Here is a 21,966-nt window from a genome sequence, read left to right as displayed (position 1 = left end):
GGCCGAAGGGCCTGTTCTGTGCTGTACTGTTCTATGTTCTATGTTCTATATTTCCAAGTCAGGGTGGTGAGTGACTTGGTGGGGAACCTCTAGGACTAGGTAGTGCGGTTTCCAGGTATCTGCTGCTCTTGACCTTCTAGATGGTAGTGGCCGTCGGTTTGGAAGGTGTTGTGTAAGGAATCTTGGTGAGTTACTGCAGTGCATCTTGTAGATGGTACACATGGCTGTCACTGTTCATCAGTGGTGGAGGGTTTGAATGTTTGTGGAAGGGGGAGTAATCAAGTGGGCTGCTTTGTTCTGGATGGTGTTGAGCTTCTTGAGTATTGTTAGAGTTTCACTCATCCAGGCAAGTAGAGAGTATTCCATTGCACTCCTGACTTGTGCCTTGTAGATGGTGGGCAGGCTTTGAGGGGTCAGGAGGTGAGTTACTCGCTGTAGGATTCCTAGCCTTTGATCTGCCCTGGTAGCCACAGTATTAATGTGGCTAGTCTAGTTCAGTTTCTGATCAATGCTAACACCTAGGATGTTGATTGTGGGGTTTTCAGCTATGGTAATGCCATTAAATGTCAAGGGGCGGTGATTAAATCCTCTCTTGTACGGGATGATCATTGCCTGGCACCAGTGTGGCATGAATGTAATTTGCCATTTGCCAGCCCAAGCCTTGATATTGTCCAGGTCTTGCTGCATTTGGACATGTACTGCCTCAGCAGTTCAAATCTGCTTCATGGACTTGCGCAAGTGTAATAGGTAACAAGCCCCAGGAAAATAAGTCATTAAACATATCTAAAATTAGAGGGACTAACTGTTCTGGAAGCTTCTTGTAAAATTCAATGGGGAAACCATCAGGGCAGAAACTTTACCTGCCTGCATCAACCTGATATAATTCCTAATGTCCTCTGGGTCCAACGCGGATTCCACATCTTCATACCTCTCTGTCCCCACCACTGGGATGGATATCTTCACACCTCTCTGTCCCCACCACTGGGATGGATATCTTCACACCTCTCTGTCCCCACCACTGGGATGGATATCTTCACACCTCTCTGTCCCCACCACTGGGATGGATATCTTCACACCTCTCTGTCCCCACCACTGGGATGGATATCTTCACACCTCTCTGTCTCCACCACTGGGATGGATATCTTCACACCTCTCTGTCTCCACCACTGGGATGGATATCTTCACACCTCTCTGTCTCCACCACTGGGATGGATATCTTCACACCTCTCTGTCCCCACCACTGGGATGGATATCTTAAGACCATAAGACCATAAGACATCGGAGTGGAAGTAAGGCCATTCGGCCCATCGAGTCCACTCCACCATTCAATCATGGTTGATTTCAACTCCATTTACCCGCTCTCTCCCCATAGCCCTTAATTCCTCGAGAAATCAAGAATTTATCAATTTCTGTCTTAAAGACACTCAATGTCCCGGCCTCCACCGCCCTCTGTGGCAATGAATTCCACAGACCTACCACTCTCTGGCTGAAGAAATTTCTCCTCATCTCTGTTCTAAAGTGACTCCCTTTTATTCTAAGGCTGTGCCCCCGCGTCCTAGTCTCCCCTGCTAATGGAAACAACTTCCCTACGTCCATCCTATCCAAGCCATTCATTATCTTGTACGTTTCTATTAGATCTCCCCTCAACCTCCTAAACTCCAATGAATATAATCCCACGATCCTCAGACGTTCATCGTATGTTAGGCCTACCATTCCTGGGATCATCCGTGTGAATCTCCGCTGGACCCGCTCCAGTGCCAGTATGTCCTTCCTGAGGTATGGGGCCCAAAATTGCTCACAGTATTCTAAATGGGGCCTAACTAGTGCTTTATAAAGCCTCAGAAGTACATCCCTGCTTTTATATTCCAAGCCTCTTCACACCTCTCTGTCCCCACCACTGGGATGGATAGCTCATCCAAAACATCTGTCATCACCGAACTCCCCGTCAGGGACTCCGATAAAATGTTTCAAAAGCTGCATTGACCTGAGTTGGGGCAGAAACAAGGCTGCCACTCGAGTCATGTATCTGCATGATCTCCCAGGAAGCCGTCTGAAGCCCCAGCTGGTGAACCAAAAAGCGACTGGCCTTCTCTCCGTGTTCAGTCTATGAACCCACTTGTTTCCCCCTGGTTCATGGGGCTGTTTAGCACAGGGCTAAATTGCTGGCTTTGAAAGCAGACTAAGGCAGGCCCGCAGCACCGTTCGATTCCCGTATCAGCCTCCCCGAACAGGCGCCGGAATGTGGCGACTAGGGGCTTTTCACAATAACTTTATTTGAAGCCTACTTGTGACAATAAGCGATTTTCATTTCATTTTCATTTCATTTTCATTTCTTCTGGGCATTTCTCATATGTAGGCACCTTATTCCATTAAACAAGTGGATTTTTAAACAAAAATAACCCCTGAAACGAGATGAAAAAGGCTGAAAGAACAGTACCGTAGTGGGAGCTCCTGCGTGCACACCTTCCCCCTACATAACGCCACAAGAAGGCTCTTGCAGTGTCTTAGCCATTTACATACTATGGCAAATGTTAATATGAGATCCTAGTTCAGAGATGTACTCGGTGATGTTAGCAGGGATCCTGTTGGTATTGGAAAATGTTTGGTACCATGAAATAGTAGTCAGGTATGAAGGGAATTCATTCATGTGTACTCTTCCTGAAGACAGCACATTGTCGATTGATGCTTAACTTCCTGAGCCGTTTGTTTGGCAGTTTTTTTTTGTCAGTGGTGTTTCACCATTGCCGTCCATTCTCAGGGGCAGAGTGAGGAGGCAGTCCTAAGTCTACCTCAGCTAGAACAGGAATTGAATCTATGCTGCTGATGTTGTTCTGAACCACATGTTGGCCATCTAAGCTAACCAGCCCCCACTATGGAGAATACCTGTATAACCGGGAACTTTCACAGTGATGATCTGAAGGCAACTCTTAACAGCTGAAGTAGCCTGGATCTGACTGAGAGTCAGTCATTTCATTCTGTCTCTTCTTCTTTAACAGAAAGATGGTCAATCTGTGGGTACTGCATTTGTTCCAACATCTTGCGAAGAAGGTAAACATTACTAAATAACTTTCAGGGTATTTATCAGCTGCATCTTATTCCTTAAACTTAATGGAGATAAGTGTATGTATTTGATTTCCGCATGCTTGCCTGGACCACAGGTGAACTGTTTTGGGTTGTCGCCTTTAATGTAAATTTATTACGAGGTGAATTACTTTGTAAATTGTCTTGAAGAGTGGATTGGCCAGCAGGATCAGTGATGGAGTGACTTTATCAATTTGGCTGCAACTCTGGTGCCTTTTAACATGTAATAGGTTTTTATCGACCAACCTGTGAATATTTAATGGTGATCGGGGCAAGGGACAAATGCTCTGCTTGGATTCAGTATATGTACCTCAGTGAGTCACTGAAAGGATCTCCGCATGGCTGCACTTTGCATTGCCAGTGATATTCTGAAGAGTCAGAAACCAGTCGTGGTCAAGGAGAAGCGCACTTGTGCTACCTAGAATGCATAAACTTGTAAAAGACTTGATTCATAATTATGGAAATAAAGGAAAGTTTTAAGTAGAAAACAAATGTACCTCAGTGGGTCAAGATAGGTGGACTATAAAGCTTTCATCACTCCATTCCATTTATTCTTATATTTTGCAAGGAATTTATTAATCCATCCACCTTCTTCAGTTGTCTGCTTGAAGGAAGGTCTAATCCATAGCACCATGACCTCCATCACAGGCAGGACAAGGAGGCAGATACCAAATCCACCCCAGTTGGAACAAGGTTTGAAGCCCATGCTATTGGCACCAATCTTGTTCACACCAGTTGTCCAGCCAACTGAGCGAACCAGCCCCAAAAAGAATGCGTATAAATGAAAGTCAGCACGGATTTGTAAAAAGCAAATTGTGTTTGATTAAGTTTACCAAGTTCTATGATGGAGTAATTGAGAGAGGTAATGTGGGCAGTATGGTTATTATAGTCAAAAACTCTTTGACAAAATATTGCACCTTGTTTGCAAAATTAAAACCCATGAGATTAAAGGGGCAATGGCAGGATGGATATAAAATTGGTGAAGGGACAGAAAGCAGAATGAATGGTAGCCGTTCAGGAAGTATACTATGGAGTCCCCCAAGTTTCAATATTGGGATCACTGCTTCTTTTAATATATTAATTATCTGGACAATATATAAGGTCTAACTTCAAAGTTTGTAAATGACACAATGTTCAGAAGTGCAGTAAACAATGGAGAGAATAGTAACAAACTTCAAGGGTATAGACAGTCTGGTGAAATGTAAACACATGGCAGATTAGATTTAATACCAAGAGGTGTGAAGTGAAACATTCTTGTTAGAAGAAAGAGAGACAATGTGATCCAATTTGTGCATTCTCCAGGGTGGGCTGGTGGGGCGGCGGGCGCAAGAACACAGAGACCCTGGGGTGTATGTATATACAAGAAGACAAGAAATAGCAGGAGACCATACGGCCTGTCAAGCCTGCTCCGCTACTCAATACAACCAAGGCTGATCTTGGCCTTCAACTCCACTTTCCTGCCTGATTCCTATATCCTTTGGTGAGACCAAAAATGTGGCTAGCATAGATTCACTACAGTACAGAAGGGGGCCATTCAGCCCATTGAGTCCGCACCAAATCTCCAAAAAGCACCCGATCTAGGCCTATGCCCTCATCCTGGGTGGGATTCTCTGATCCTGAGGCTAAGTGTTGACGCTGTCGTAAACTCCTGAGGGCATGTTGACACTGTCGTGAAACACGACGGCGTCAACATGCCCTCAGGGCAGCGATTCTGACCCCTACAGGGGGCCAGCATGACACTGGAGCAACCCATGCCGCTCCAGGCATCAGATGGGCACCGCGGGTCTGCGATTGCACAGTGGGACCGACGCCAATGAGCACATGCGCAGTGGGACCGACGCCAATGAGCACATGCGCAGTGGGACCGACGCCAATGAGCACATGCGCAGTGGGACCGACGCCAATGAGCACATGCGCAGTGGGACCGACGCCAATGAGCACATGCGCAGTGGCTTCCTTCTCCGTCCTGGCCCCGATGCAACATGGCGTAGGGCTACAGGCGCCGGCGCGGAGCAAAAGAGGCCCCCAGCCCGAGAGGCCGGCCCGCCGATCGGTAGGCCCCGATCGCGAGCCAGGCCACAGCGAAGCCTCCCCACAACCAGGCGTCCCCAGATGCATTTACACCATGGTCCCGCCGGATAAGACCACACGTAGACGGCGCCGGCGAGACTCGGATGTTTGGTGCGGCTGCTCGGCCCATCCCGGGCAGAGAATCCGCGGGGGTGGGGGGGGCACGTAGAGCGGCCCCTGACCGGTGCCGCACCAACCCTGCCACTCTCTGGAGAATCGGCGGACCGGCATCTGGGCGGCGTGGCGCGATTCGTGCCCGTCCCGGCGATTCTCTGGTCCGGCCTGGGCTGAGAATATCCCGCCTCCTATCTCCGTAACCCCATCTAATATTTTGGACACTAGGGGGACAATTTAGCATGGCCAATCCACCTAACCGGCATATCTTTGGACATGAAGGGGCAATTTAGCATGGCCAATCCATCTAACCTGCACATCTTTGGACTGTGGGAGGAAACCGGAGCACCTGGAGGAAACCCAAGCAGGCACGGGAGAATGTGTATAGTTCACACAGACAGTGACACAAGGCTGGAATTAAACCCGGGTCCTGGCGCTGTGAGGCAGCAGTGCTAATCACCGTGCCATTGTGCTGCTCTCATCCAGCCATTAATATAGTCAGCCATGGATCATCCACAATCCTCTGGGGCAGAGATTCCCAACTCTTTGAGTGAAGAAATTTCTCTTCACCTCAGTCTTCACCCTTTACCCTGAGACTGTACCCCTGTGGCATAAATCTTTGAAGTTGAAATGCATAAGGGAAAAGCAGGGAAGCTATGCTAAACTTTTCTAAAATCCAGGTTAGTCCTCAGCTGGAGTGTTGTGTTCAGCTCTAGGCACCACACTTTCGTAAGGATGTTATGGCCTTGGAGAAGATGCAGAAGAACTTTACTGAAATGGTACCAGCGATGAGGCATTTTCATGGATGAACTGGAGCAACTGGGGTTGTTGCTCTTTGAGCAGAGAAGGATAAGGGGAGATTTAACAGCGATATTCAAAACCATGAATGTTTTTAATAGAGTGAATAAGGAGGAACTTTTTCCAATGGCAAATGTAACCACGGGACGCAGATTTAAGATAATCAATCGCATGGTAAACAAACCAGAGGCACCATGAGAAAGCACTGGTCCTGATCTTCCGGTCTCTGCTACGCCTAAACATACATGCAGGACTCATCAGAAGTTACAACGTAAGCACATCCCCAGTACGTATGTGGGAAGTTTAAACTTCCGATTGATGGTTTTACACTGCCCGGATTGCTCCATGATTGACCAGAACCACGTAGACTTCAGCTGCTCGCCTTATTTTCACCCTGGATTTTATATGGATTTACTTAACAATAGTGATAAAACCAACAAAACTCTGAGTAAATCAACTAGAGTGTCAAAGCACTCCAAATCTCACAGCAATGTTTACTCTTCCCACATAGTACTCACTCCCACTCCCCAACTACCCACCACCCCATACCCATCACCCGACACCCCCACACCCTGACTACCCCCCTGAGCACCCGACCCCCACATCCCCGATTAACCGACTGAACAACCAACACCCCCAACTCCCCCAATCCCCAACTACTATTGTCTGAGCACCCAACCCCTCAATCCCTGACTACCCCCTAAGCACCGGCATCCCCAACCCCAGACTAACCCCTTGAGCTCTTGACACCCTAAGCATCTGACCCCTCCTACCTGCCTAAAAATGTCAGGACCATTGTAATAATTTAAAGTTATTCATGCCTTTGCTTCCATGTCCTTTTGGAGTTGAGGACAATCAACTTTTTGGATTCGTACTCAGCCTAATGAGATGTTTGCGATAACCCATTTTGCTTTACTTTTCCAACAGCTTTTAAAAGTTTTGTGTGGTTTGAACTGTGGTAGTTAAATCTGCCGTAAAGCTCTTTGGGTTGTGAAAGGTGAAATATAAATCAGTAACAGTATTAAAATAGTAAAATTAACATCTTATGATTGACCACTGCAGCTCGCTTTGAAGAGAGGCAGTTTTGACGCCTATCATTTTCTGTTCGTTTATTAGGACCCAAGCCCTCGCAAAGGTTACAGAATTACAACAACAACTGTAGAAATGAAGAGGAGAGATTTACCATCTCCCCATTTAGAGCGATTCAGACCAAAGTAAAGCGTAAGCACTTTGCAACTTGGATGACTTCTGACTCAAGAACAAACCCCAAAACTTTGTTTTATTCTCACTTTAGTGAAAACCCAGTTAACAAGTCAATGACCAGCTTTTCCAAAGCATCCAGTAAGTGCGTTGAGAGAAACTCTCCCAATTCATTCGATGAATGGATTTGCGATACTTGTTCAATCACCAATTCAGCTCCTGCAGTGAGATGTCGAGGCTGTGAAGTACTGAAATGTGGACTAGCACTACAAAGACAATGGACTCCTGCAGCTGATGAGAGCATAGCTACAAGTTGTAAAGGGACCCAAACAGATGGTAAATATTAATACAAAAAAATAGTTCTAGAAGTTCAAATAGTTTTCTCAATATGGTGGAGTTAATAGAGATGCCCTACTTTAATGTTGCTAATTACTCAGCCTTATAAGCCATTGTTTAAATTGGACCATGCTGTGCTCATTTTTATGAATTATGCATGAGATTAAATAAAGTTCAAAAATGGGGTCCAAGATTCAGGTGCACACTTGTGATGGAAATGTGCAGACAGAACCTTGATGGGGGTTTGCATGTTGTTCCTAATGACCAGTGATAGCATGCAAAAATGTTGAAGTGATGGCGTGAAATTTGAAATCACCACATGCATTTTTGAAATTTAGTCAACAACTATCTTATTCTTGGACAGATGAACACAGTATTAAAAAGAGTGTATCCATCACTACCGCATCATGAGGTACTTTGAGGTTTTTGTTGGAATGTCTTCTGGTTGCTGATACAATCAGCATTTTTGGAGATTTCTTACTCAGTCAAATGCAACCTTGCGGCTTAATTTTACACGGTGGGGGTTACGAATTACTTGCAAACTGATTGGCTTTGAAAAGGTCTGAACCAGCAGTGATATTATGTTGTGGGTAGCTTTAGGCCTCAACAAGCAGAGAGTGGGATTTCTGCTGTTCAGTGGTAAGAAGCCTGGCCCTTGAGAATTTCTGGGCAACTTGATTGATCAACAGCTCATGCAGTCCTAGTGGTACCAGAAGAGATTAGTAGATACTGGGCGCTGCTGGGACATCAAGGAGGTCCATGAAGAAGATCGATGGCAACCAGACCCAGGTAAATCCCAGTTTCTTTTGCGTGGGGGAGGTATTGGGCATCACGGGGCACAAAGTGGGGGATGTGGGGTGGAGGAGCAGTATGATCTTGGTGGGAGCTACCCCATGTGCACAGGGAACCCCACAAAGGGTGTACCTTTCCTCTTCCCTCCTGCCCTTTCATCAGCCTTCGTGAAAACAATGGCCTTTCTACTCTTGCCCGCTTTCCACTGACTAGTGTCTTATTGCAGCGGAGGTGCATCAAGGTCCTTCCGTGGCCATTAATTGTACAATGGAGGCTGTGTTGGGGCTGGCTGAGAAGGAGGTGGGCTAGCAATGGACCTACTTTGCACCCAATCATTCATAGAACATAGAACAGTACAGCACAGAACAGGCCCTTCGGCCCTCGACGTTGTGCCGAGCAATGATCACCCTACTCAAACCCACGTAACCCGTATACCTGTAACCCAACAATCCCCCCATTAACCTTACACTATGGGCAATTTAGCATGGCTAATCCACCTAACCCGCACATCTTTGGACTGTGGGAGGAAACCGGAGCACCCGGAGGAAACCCACGCACACACGGGGAGGACGTGCAGACTCCGCACAGACAGTGACCCAGCAGGGAATCGAACCTGGGACCCTGGAGCTGTGAAGCATTTATGCTAACCACCATGCTACCGTGCGGCCCATCTTCATTGGAAAGACGGCAGTTGGCGTGGTAGGATTTGTAAAGTGCAGCTTCAAGGGCAGTTACTTTCACTTCACTTCTGGAATACGGTGTTTTGCCCAAGTTTGTACCAATGCTCTCGTGAGGTCTAAAGCTGACAGAACCCAAACAAGAATAAAAACAGCAAATGCTGGGGAAATTCAACAGGTCTGGGAGCATCATTTTTGCTGAGTATATTCAGCTTGATAGGACTGTTGATGACACCTTGCTGATTTTGGAGAGTAAAATAATGGGGTGATAACTGGGCATATTGGGTTTGTCTCACTTTTTGTGGGCAGGACATACCTGGGTAACTTTATGTTCTGTCAGGTGGAGCAGTTTGCAGAGCAGTGCTGTAGGTCACAAATGCTCTATGTACCCCGAGAAACAGTTTAATCTCATTTCTTCTTGCCATGGAGTGAGCACAAGGACTTGTTTAGATTACTGGTTTCCTCGGGTGCATGGTGCTATTGACTTGATCCTTGCACATCATGTCATCCTGGTCATTTACATGTACCAAGAGTAATTCTGTTCCCTGTGCAGCTGGTGTGTGACCATGGGGAACATATCATAAATAAGGTTGTTATCATAGCAGCAGTCATCAGTGGCGTGCAAGGTACAAGAGGGACCGTTAGCTTTGTTGGCTGGATGCTGGTTTGTGATGCAGAGTGATGCCAATGTTCATTTCCCGTACCTGCTGAGGTTATCCATGAAGGCCCTGCCTTCTCAACCTTGCCCCTCACCTGACGTGTGGTGACCCTCAGGTTAAACCACCACCAGTCTGCTCTCTCTCAAAGGGGAGAGCAGCCTCTGGGACTGTGGTGACATTATTCTTACATTTCCATTTGCAAGATAATTGCATGCTGCAGTCCCTTGGCCCAATTTTTGAGGTTATCTCATGTAATGCTTGTTATGGCTATGGCTGGACTATTGTATGCAACTCTGCTTGCTGTTCTACGACAAGGCAACTCAGAAAAGGGCAATCGAATGGAGCCAGGTTAAAATGCATGAGCCATGAGAAGCAGGAAGAGTTTGGTATTGTTAGAGGAGAGAGGTACCTGCTGAGGTATTCAAGATCCTTAAGGACACAGGTAAATTGAACTCCAGCAATATGGTCAAGGTTTCCACAACCCCTGGAATTGTGAACTTGGGGCCTCAAACCTAGAGGAGGGAAGGTGCACAAGCAATTTAGATTTAACTATTTTATGTAGTGGGCAAATTGAAGCTTAAAATTGATTTTGATTGTATTTATTGTGCTGATCAATAAAACAATATATGGTGTTTTTTATGTTTGGATCAATATTTAGTCGTTAGATGTTGTGGTAAAATCAGCATTCTTCCACATTCCCTCAGGAACACCAAACAATAGGAAAAAATGGGAAATTACTTGATGGATTGGAATTGAGCACTTATATTAAATTGACAGTTTATTTTAAGGGTACACCAAGTAAATATCTAATGTTATGGGCCAGTGTTTAGAGAACCCCAAAGTATATCATGGAGTTCACCTGACCCACAACTTTTAATAGATTGTGGTATGGGGAGCACACGGCCCACTCTACAGGTGTGGTACAGCAGAAATGGAAAAGTATTTTTTAAAGCAAAACAATGTTTATTCTATGAACTCAAGTTAACCTTTTTAAAACATACAGTGAACATCATAGCAACCATGAATTCAAATACAACCCCCAAAGTATACAACACTAAGTAATCCTTTAAGCTTTCCTTTTAACATCCAGAAGACTTAAAAACAAAACCTTTAACAGAAGCACAAGAGGTTAAAGTCACTACTGAGAACTGTTATTAGTTTTAAATCACCAAACGATCGATTTACAGTTTTTACATTATAGAGAGAGAGACACGTACACCTTCTGGCTGTTACTGCAGCTATCCAGCTCTGAAAACGAAACTAAAACACACCCTGCAGCAAACAGCCTAAAACTAAAGTAAAAAGCGGACATACAGCCCAGCTCCACCCACACTCTGACATCACTGATAAACACCCATTTCTTAAAGGTACATTTCTTAAACACCCATTTCTTAAAGGTACTCTCACTACAGATATTTATATACAAACCCATTTATAAACACGCATTTCTTAAAGGTATTCTCACATGACACCTCCTCCAAGAAAAAAAACCCATCAACCTCAAGATGGTTTCATTTTTCATCTTTTCACTATCCTTTGAGAAATGCACACAGTAAATGTACTTTATCGTTTCAAGAAAAACAAAAAAAATTAATAATATAGTCCATCTATTTTTTTTTCTTTTTCCTCCAACTGGAATCCTTCTCGATTGACAGTCTCTTTGAACAAGAAGGTCTCTGCACGATCCATCCATTTCTCTAAGCCTCGGCATTTCTCTTTAAAGTCAGATACTTTAGTTCAATCTGATCACAGAGTCCCTTGTAAATCTCCAACACAAGAGCATTGGTTATCACAGCTTTCAGGCAGTCAAATGCGTGTTGAAAGTCTGCTGTCCACTGAAATTTTTGATGTTTCTTCAGCAAGTCCATCAGTGGAGCAACCACGCTACAAAACCTTTGCACAAATGTTCGATCAAATCCACTCATGCTAATAAATCTCATAATTTCCCTTCATCTCGAGGGTATCGGAAACTCCTCAAGGAAAGTGACTTGGGCTTTTCCTAATTCATTTTTGGCTAGGTTTATCACCAAACCCGCCTCCTGAAGTCGATCGAATAACTCCATCAGATATTTTAAATGTTCTTTCCATGTCTGGCTGAAAATTACCAGATCGTCAATGTATACTGCACAATTGGGTAATCCTGAAACAACGTTGTTAGTTAACCGTTGAAATGTGGCTGGGGCGTTTTTCATGCCAAATGACATAACTTTGAATTGGTATATACCATCTGGAGTCACAAAAACTGAAATCTCCTTCGCCATATCGGATAAAAGTACCTGCCAGTAATCTTTAAGTAAATCCAATTTGGAATTAAACGCTGATGGTCCCACTTTTTCAATGCAATCCTCCAAACGTGGGATAGGATAAGAGTTTGTTCTTGTAACTGAATTAAACTTTCTATAGTCCACACACAACCGTTTGCTACTGTCTGGGTTTAGGCACCATCACTGTGGGTGAGCTCCATTGGCTGCAACCCACTTCAATTATGACATTTGTAAGTATACTCTCAATCTGTTTGTTAACCTGTGCCAATCCCTTCCAGTCGGGGAACACTTCAGCAGTCAAGGGTATTCAGCCTCTGATCTCCGGGTAAGCGTTCTCCAAGGCGGCCTTCAGGACGCGCGACGACGCAGAATCGCCAAGCAGAAACTTATAGCCACGTTCCGCACACATGAGTGTTGCCTCAACCGGGACCTGGGATTCATCTTGCATTACATCACCCCCCACCATCTGGCCCGGACTTGCGAAATCCTCCCAACTGTCCTGGCTAGAGACAATTTACACCTCTTTAACCTGGGGTTACCCTTATCTTTGGATCTGTAAAGATTTAATTACCTGCAAATGCTTGCATTCTAAGCATTGTCTGGCATCTTTGAATTTGTCTATATATATGTTTCTGGAACATATCTCTTCATTCACCTGAGGAAGGAGCAGTGCTCCGAAAGCTAGTGTTTGAAACAAACATGTTAGACTTTAACCTGGTGTTGTAAGACTTCTTACTGTGCTCACCCCAGTCCAACGCCAGCATCTCCACATCACTTTTAAAGGATTAAGTCTGCATGGATGTTGTTTGATTGGAACAGCCTTTCCCACATCTACATCATGTATAGCCATTTTAGTACTTCCCAATTTATCTTCACAAACTTGCCCATGTGATATCAATAACTCTTTCAGGTCAATTTGTTTTCCTCTGGAAGGTAACTCAACAACTTATCCCTACTTTTAAGAACATCCTCGTTTTCCAATTTAATTTGAGGTATGTCAAATTCACAGTCATCTGGATTTGGTTCGTCACTTTGAGTTAGAATCATTAAAACCTCATCCTTTGTGTCTCCGCCCCTTTCAAAGTACCTTTTAAGCATATTCACATGACACACTCGATGAGCCTTGCTCCTATCTGGTGTTTGTCGCACATAATTCACCTCACTTAATTTCATTTCAATCTGATAAGGTCCACAAAACCTTCCTTTTAAAGGTTCACCCACCATTGGTAACAATACTAAAACTTTATCTCCACTGGCAAAACTACAAACTTTGTATTTCTTGTCTGCTTCCCGTTTCATCACATTTTGTGCAACTTTTAAATGTTGTCCAGCCAATTCACCTGCTCTATTTAATCGTTCCCTCAAATTTGACACATAATCCAATAATGTAATTTCCGATTTCTCAGTCACCAATTTTTCCTTAATCAATTTAAGTGGTCCTCTTACCTCATGACCAAAAATTAGTTCAAAAGGACTGAATTTGGTTGACCCGTTAGGTGCATCCCAAATTGCAAACAGTACGAATAGAATTCCTTTATCCCAATCCTCTGGATAATCTTGACAATAAACCCTCAACATTATCTTTAATTGCGAAATCCTACCAACTGTCCTAGCTAGAGACAATTCACATCTCGTTAACCTGGGGTTACCCCTATCTTTGGATCTGTAAAGATTTAATTACCTGCAAATGCTTGCATTCTAAGCATTGTCTGGTATCTTTGAATTTGTCGATATATATGTTTTTGGAACATATCTCTTCATTCACCTGAGGAAGGAGCAGATCTCGTTAAATCCCTGCAATTCTGGATAGTACACAGTTGATTTAAGTTGTTTTATTCCTAAACTATCCATAACTTCTTTGAATAACCTTGAAGTAAAATTTGACCCTTGATCCGATTGTATTTCTGTGGGTAGTCCATATCTGGTAAAGAATTTAAGTAGCTCCTCCACAATCTTTTTAGCTGTAATATTACATACTGGAATGGCCTCTGGAAACCTAGTAGGCACATCCATTATAGTCAAAAGGTATTGATTCCCACTTTTCGTTTTATGAAGCGATCCTATGTAATCAATTAGGACCCTTGTAAAAGGTTATTCAAAGCTGAAATGGGTATTAAGGGCGCTGGTTTTATCACTGTGTAATGAACTCCAATTGGCTTTATTGGTTGGCCAATTGGAGTATGAGCTCCCTCAATGATAGCTCATTGAGGGGGCCCATATAATCACCTGTGTAGGCTTTGTGAGCCAGTCTTGAGTTGACTGGACTGCTAGCAGCACTGTTTGTAGCTGCTCCTGTAACATCGTTATTGTAAATAAATATTGGTGTGGTGACGGAACTCCTGCCTCCCGTGCATTACTACACACTGCTTGAGGTTTCCCTATCACTTGACATGTGTGACATGATTGACAAAATTTAACTACATCTTTATGTAGTCCAGGTCAATAAAAATGTTTTTGTATTTTAGCTTGAGTTTTCCTTATTCCCAAATGACCTCCCACTGGTACCTCATGTGCAACTTGCAACACCTCCTTTCTATACCCTACTTGATGAACTTCTGCCACTTTTCATCCGCCTGCATATGTAAAGGTCTCCATTTTCTCATCAAGACATTACTTTTACAGTAATAACACTCTGGTAACACTCAGATTCCTCTTCCGTGTATGCTCTCTGATACATCTATTTTATTTCTATATCTTTCTGTTGTAACTTCGCCAATTTTCCTGAACTAAAAATATCTGCCTCATCCTCCACATGTTCTTGTTCTTTTTTAACCATCTGATCAAAAATTGTTTCTGATAATTGCCCTTCAACTTTATCTTCACTCTTTGATTTCTCCTCTTGTCTTAACATGTGACGTTGCGACCTTGTTACAACTTGTTACTACTATAATCTGGAAAAATCCCAGAATGTTGATCCTTCAGCACTTCAGTTGTCTGATTTTCCACTGGTTTACCAACCACAGTAGGCATCACTCCCACCTGCGATCCAGCTATATCATTACCCAAGATAAACTGTATTCCTGGACAAGATAGTTTCTCTATTACTCCTACTATCACTTCACCACTCTTCACTGGACTTTCCAACCTTACCTTAGCAGCAGGGTAGCATGGTGGTTAGCATAAATGCTTCACAGCTCCAGGGTCCCAGGTTCGATTCCCGGCTGGGTCACTGTCTGTGTGGAGTCTGCACGTCCTCCCACTGTGTGCGTGGGTTTCCTCCGGGTGCTCCGGTTTCCTCCCACAGTCCAAAGATGTGCGGGTTAGGTGGATTGGCCATGCTAAATTGCCCGTAGTGTCCTAATAAAAAGTAAGGTTAAGGGGGGGTTGTTGGGTTACGGGTATAGGGTGGATACGTGGGTTTGAGTAGGGTGATCATGGCTCGGCACAACATTGAGGGCTGAAGGGCCTGTTCTGTGCTGTACTGTTCTATGTTCTATAATGGAACACTACTCCTCTCACCCTGAATTCCACATATTACCACCTTTTCTGGCAACATTTTTCCAAAACTATATAACTCCTCATCTCTTACCATTAAAGATTGACTAGCTCCTGTATCTCTTAAAATTGTGATTGCTTTACCTGCTCCTCCTGATACACATGAGTACACTTTACCCACACAAGTAAATTCTTTAAAGAGACCTTCTTATCAATCACCTCTTGATCAGGCTGTACAATCTTTTGCACCTCCTTCGCTTCACTTGGGCTTTTGTTTACCATTTTAACAAACCCACTGTCTTATCCTGTTTTACCACATCAGCCTTCCCAATGCTTTTCTTCAACCACCAACACTGTGACTTTACATGGCCTAGTTTATTACAGTGAAAATATTTGAAATTTTACATTTCTTTTCCACCGTCCTAGATTTCTTTTTAGTCTGACGTACACTCTCCTTATTATCTCCCATCAGATCGCCTTTACTTTTACCACTTGAGTATTTCTCATGTCCCCAGTTTCTATCCCTCACCGGCTGAAACTAATGTTGGAGACCAAGCTTTGATTTATGAACGAATTCATAATGATCTGCCATTTCTGCTGCTAATCCGCAGTTTTAACCCTCTGCTCTTCCACATGAGTCCTCACTACATCAGGAATTGAATTTTTAAACTCCTCCAAAAGTATAATTTCTCTGAGAGCTTCATATCTTTGGTCTATTTTTAAAGCCCTTATCCACCTATCAAAATTACTCTGTTTGATCCTTTCAAACTCCATGTATGTTTGACCAAATTCTTTCCTTAAATTTCTAAACCTTTGTCTGTAGGCTTCAGACACTAGTTCATATGCACCCAAGATGGATTTTTTCACCTCCTCATTCGTCCCAGATACCTCCTCCGGTAGTGATGCAAACACTTCACTAGCCCTACCTACCAGCTTTGTTTGAATCAGTAATACCTACATGTCTTGTGGCCATTTCATTTGTTTATCTACCTTCTTAAATGAAGTGAAAAAGGCTTCTACCTCCTTCTCGTCAAACTTTGGCAATGCTTGGACATATTTAAATAGATCCCCACCAAACCTTCGACTATGACTCTCTTTCTCATTATCCTCATCACTATCCTCCAACTGTACGTTTCCCTTTACGTCTGCCAATTTTAACTGACAGTTATGTTTCATAGCCATTTTCTGAAGTTCAAACTCTCTTTTTTCCCTTTCCTCTCTATCTCTTTCCTTGTTTCTTTCTTCTCTCTCCTTTTCTTTTTCCCTGATCTGTATCTCCCTTTCTCTTTCTTTTTCTCTCTTTGCATATTCAAGTTGCTTTAATTCTTTTTCATGTTCAAGTTTCTTAATCTGTAACTGGATCTTTGCCATTTCTCATGAGTCAGACTGTATATCAGGCAACTTTAAATGCTTTGCCACCACCATAATTACCTCATCTTTTCACATTTTGTCAGGTAATGTTAACTGCAATGTTTTTGCCAAACCTAACAGTCTGCTTTTAGTCTCTGTCCGTAAGGTACTGTGTGTGACCGTCTCCACCCTCAAAAACGACAGAGCTTCTGAAAGAGCCACTGCCCACTACACACACCCTACTTAAACTAAAATACCACACCTGAAAAGCAACCACAATATGCTCACCCCTCACTGTCTTTAAGTTCACTAAGCCAATCCAACAGATGGACTTTTATCCCGGACAAGCCCCCAATTTGTTATGGACCAGGGTTTAGAGAACCCCAAAGTGTATCATGGAGTTCACCTGACCCACAACCTTTACTAGATTGTGGTATGGGGAGCACACGGCCCACTCTACAGGTGTGGTACAGCAGAAATGGAAAAGTATTTTTTAAAGCAAAACAATGTTTATTCTATGAACTCAAGCTAACCCACACTCTGACATCACTGATAAACACCCATTTCTTAAAGGTACATTTCTTAAACACCCATTTCTTAAAGTTACTCTCACTACAGATATTTATATACTCACCCATTTATAAACACCAATTTCTTAAAGGTACTCTCACATGACACTAAGTTAGACATGACATCTCTTGTGTGTGCAAGTGGTAAAAAGTTTGTGCAGTTCATTTAAAATCAGAGTCGTTAATTTTACATTATTACTTCAAACATCATTTGGAGGCAGATGGATGGATCTTTGTCACACTTTGCAATGTAATCTTGCGCAACATCTGTGCATTCACATTTTTAATAAACAATTCTGCCACGGTGCAATTTGGTGGATCCTCACAGCGGCATTCAAATATAGTTGAAAGGTGGAGAGTCTATAACTTCTACATTAACCAGTGTTGGATTGAATTGGATTTGTTTATTGTCACGGGTACCGAGGTCTGCAGTCCAGGCCGACCATTCCATACATGAAAAGAAAACATAGGGGATTCATAAATGCACAACGTAAATACATAGATAAATAGTGTTTGGGCAGAGAGTGAATGATAAAAAATAATAGAATCCATCCTTTAAATCAGGACTAATCTTATTGAAAAGCAGACTTTAGCATATGGAATTGGAAATTTGTACATAGTTGAAATGCTAAAGCCTTACATATATGTAGAAATCATGGTCACTTTTCTGAGAAAACCTACTGCATCTGTGACTTCTTATTTACAGAAATGAGCACCCAGGCACAAAGTAGCGACATATGCATAGTGACAAACCCTCAGAATATTGATGTAACAGAGATGCCTGCACCCTTGGCAACCTCCTCCTGTTCTCACATAAATGAAGTAATTTGTTCTGTCCCACAAATGGCCGCTTCAGCTAACACGTCAAGCATCAGCATAGTTGAACTTCTTCCAGCTGGCTCGGAGTGTGAAAACGTCCTGTTACCCACTGAAGCAAACCCTACTGCCTGTTTGCTCGTTGCGTCTGCTGGGTCAGGGCATGATGAAAATCTCCCCCGTGGAAAGCGGAAACAACAGAAGAGTGTGCAAAAGGATAGAGATTCCCTAACTCCAGGTTTGTGACATTCTGTTTCATGGCTCAGTTGGATTTCATTTGTTTTAATTCTCCCATGCGATGTGGACATCACCGTTTCCTACCCCAAATTGACCTTGAAACCCAATGGCTTGCCAGGCCGTTTCAGAGGGCAGTTAAGAGTCGACCGCATTTCTGGGGATCTGCAGTCACATGTAGGCCAGACCAGGAGAGATGGCAGAGAAATTTCCTGCTTTAAAGGACATTAGTGAAACAGATTTTTTTTAAAGACAATCACCATCACCATTACTGAAATTAGCTTTCAATTCCAGACATATTTAAAAATTTAAATTCCGTCAGCAGCCATGGGGGGATTTGAACCCGTGTCCCCCGAGCATTAACCTGGGCCTTTGGACTACTAGTCCAGTGACATCACAACTGTGACATCATCTCCCAAATGATGATAAAGCGTAATAATTTATTTTGTCAATTTTGTAAGAGTTTTCCATTAAACGATAATTTAGCAATCTCTCCCCCCCCCCCCCCCCCACCCCCCCCACCCCCCCCCCCCCCCCCCCCCAACCCCCCTTAAAGCGCTATTGTTGGCTGGCTGGATAAAGTGAAAGAGGGGCAGTATTGATAAGAGTTAGAGATGACCTGCATCTATCTTTCCAAGATCCCCATGTCCACTGGGATATCCCATTAACATTCATTTCACGATTGAGATTGTATTGTATTAACATAAAACTTACATTTTTACCTTGTCTAATCTATCGCAAAACATGTTTGTTAAAATAAGCAAAATACTGCGGATGCTGGAATCTGAAACAAGAACAGAGGATGCTGAAAAAGTCCAGCAGCATCTGTAAGGAGAGAGAAACAGAGTTGACGCTTGAGTACTTTTGGCTCTTAATCAGAACTGAAGGGAGGGAAAATGTGTTAGATATTAAAGTGATGTTTTAAGAGAGATTGCAACAAAATGTAGCAACTTTAAGAACAAATGTCAGATGACCTGGTGTGCAAGGGGATGGTGTGGTTTGCATTGAGGCAACACATGTATGGGATATTTTAAAAAGGACATTTAAAAAACATCCTTGTTGACTTGTTTCAGTGAATTCTATCAGCTGACATCTCAGTGTTGAGCAATTTATCTAAACATTGAAGTTCTGTTTTGGATTTTCAATGCTCTCAACATTTGCAATCTACCACTCCCAATTTTAACACCATTACCACGAATTATCTCCTGAGTTTTGGGTGATGATGTAGGTGCTTACTACAGCCAGACGAGGATTTCATAAAACTGCAAAAGCTGGGAACCTATGAAGCATTTGGGACACTGATACAATTGGGCACGAACAGAGTCCTGTTTTGGGCGTATATACAGGATGTTTCTCGGCACCGAGAACGACACTGCTATCAAACGGGACTCTTTTCTTTTTAACCTCGCAGAGGTCGCACTTTACTCACTTCCTGCACTGTCGAGCTCATCAGTGCAGGAAGAGATTGGGGCGTCAATTTTAAATGCCGCCCCGATCTCTTGATCCCCCTCAGGTGCCCCACCACAGCCTCTGGATCCCCTCTCCATCACCCTGGGCCAGATCCCTGGCATGAGCAACCTGGCACCTTGGCACTGCCAGCCTGGCAGTACCCCGACATCCTTACAGTGCCACCTGGGAACTCTGGCCATGCCAGGATGGCACTGCCAAGGTGCCCAGGTGCCAGCAGCAGTGTCAGGATACCACCCTTCTCAGATCCTGACCAGCCTTGGGGGACCTCCGATGGCCTGGGAGATCCCCCAGATGCCAATACACCTGGTCCATGTTTGTGTGGACCAGTGCTAAACAGCGCTATGGCGAGATTTCCCAGGCACCGGCGTTCATTCCCGCGACCCAGGAGAATCGGGAGGCAATGTATTTAAATGAGCCTTTTGGCTCACTTAAATATGTAAATCTGGATCTCGTCCAGCGAGGGCGAGGTCCAGATCTTGACAAGTTCCGAGCATCGCAAATCTTGCGAGAGGGCTCTCGCCAGACCTCGTCGAGTCACCAAGTTGGGCGTAATGAGGCCATTCGACTACATGCATTGTAACTGATAGTGGCATTATATCAATGATTGCCAAAACCTCCAAATAAAGTTGGCGGCAAGGCGGGTTTGTGGTTATAAAGAGGTCCAAGAATTAAATTTCCTTTTTTTATATTCAATTAATATTTCCATGTGGAGTAGGATAGTTCCTTTTTTTTCAAATTCATTTTATGGGAAGTGAGCATTGCTGACTGGTCCAACATTTATTGCTGTCCCTATCTGCCCTCCATTTCAGAGGGCATTTGACAGTCAACTACATTTCTGTTGATACATGTTCACACTGTGCTGAGAATCACCTTTCGAGTAATTTCAGGGTGTGTTTCTTACTCACGTTGCAATATAATAATCCAAGATCTACAGGGAAACCTTGGGCCTTACCTACACCCACAGACTGCAAATTCTCCCAAGTCAAAAACCACTTTGCCACACACTGCCTTGTCTCGCAAAGAACAGTTAATTCAGTAAACCATTAGCATTAGTAATGTAACAAAGAGCCATTGCTAGCAGACAAACATTGGCAAGAATAAGAATGGAAAATAAATGAGAAATGTCTACATGTTGCACATTGAAGACAGCTTGGAAGTGCATGTTATACATTGCCGGTTGAAACACAGCTAGTGTTTAACCTTTCGAGTTCCTGTGCAGCTTTATGCAATGAGAGGTGTGTGTTAATGATTTCCACCCATTAATTCAAGTGTTCAAATCTCTGAGTCACTTTGACCCAGATATTTGACACGATGGAGAGGTTCTGTCACGGGACAATCCCGGAAATGGCCAGAAATTCCCACACCAAAATCGGCATGTTCCATTTTTGCATAGGCGAGAGTGGAGTCCGGCCAGGGATAACACGTGTGCAGTATACAGAGATGGCAGGCCAATTAAATCACCAGCCGCCTCCATAAATGGCATTTTGGTGGGCGAGGAGTGCAGATTAGACCAGGTAAAAGGAGATGTGAACTTGGTAGAAGGGCTTCGGGAATATGGGGGCCATGTAGGATGTGTGGGAGTCTAGGGGTGGCATATAGTTGTACAGGTAGACTGTGGGGAGTGTGGGGGGAGCTGAAGAATGGCGTGAGGGCTGAGGGATTGTTTTGTTGAATTTGTTTTTCAATTTAATTCAACAGTGGCAGTGGCATAATGGTATTGGCATTGGACTAGTAATGCAGAAACTCAGAGTAATGCTCTAGGGACCTGGGTTCAAATCCCGCCATGGCAGATGGTGAAATTTGAATTCAATTTTTTTAAATCTGGAATTAAAGTCTAAAGCTAACCATGAAACCATTATCGATTGTCTAAAAAAACCATCCAGTTCACTAATGTCCTTTCGGGAAAGAAATCTGTTGTCCTAACCTGGTCTGGCCTACATGTATCTCCAGATCCACAGCAATGTGGTTGACTCATAAATGCCCTCAAGGATGGGCAATAAGTGATGGTCAATGAGCCAATTAAAAAAAAAACATGGCTGGAGCACAAAGGCAGGCCTTCTGCTCCCATTACCACACCCGACAGCCTCCATTTTATCCAACC

The 21,966-nt window shown here is 43.7% G+C and overlaps 1 protein-coding gene across 5 annotated transcripts in view; it reads left to right on the top strand.

The window, feature by feature from the left end:
- LOC119967585 (nuclear pore complex protein Nup153-like) overlaps positions 1 to 21,966 on the top strand; it is a 77,024-nt gene that overhangs the window by 32,626 nt on the left and 22,432 nt on the right. For all 5 annotated transcript variants that reach the window (XM_038800303.1, XM_038800301.1, XM_038800304.1 and 2 more), the window contains exons 7-9: positions 2,997 to 3,048; positions 7,180 to 7,599; positions 18,052 to 18,399. In XM_038800303.1, coding sequence (XP_038656231.1) covers positions 2,997 to 3,048; positions 7,180 to 7,599; positions 18,052 to 18,399 — 820 coding nt within the window. The remainder of the gene's footprint in view (positions 1 to 2,996; positions 3,049 to 7,179; positions 7,600 to 18,051; positions 18,400 to 21,966) is intronic.

This window comes from Scyliorhinus canicula, chromosome 6 (assembly GCF_902713615.1).
Source record: "Scyliorhinus canicula chromosome 6, sScyCan1.1, whole genome shotgun sequence".
In the NCBI taxonomy this organism is placed as follows: domain Eukaryota; kingdom Metazoa; phylum Chordata; class Chondrichthyes; order Carcharhiniformes; family Scyliorhinidae; genus Scyliorhinus; species Scyliorhinus canicula.
The sequence above is the reverse complement of the archived record's forward strand: the minus strand, read 5'-3'. Positions and strand labels throughout refer to the sequence as shown.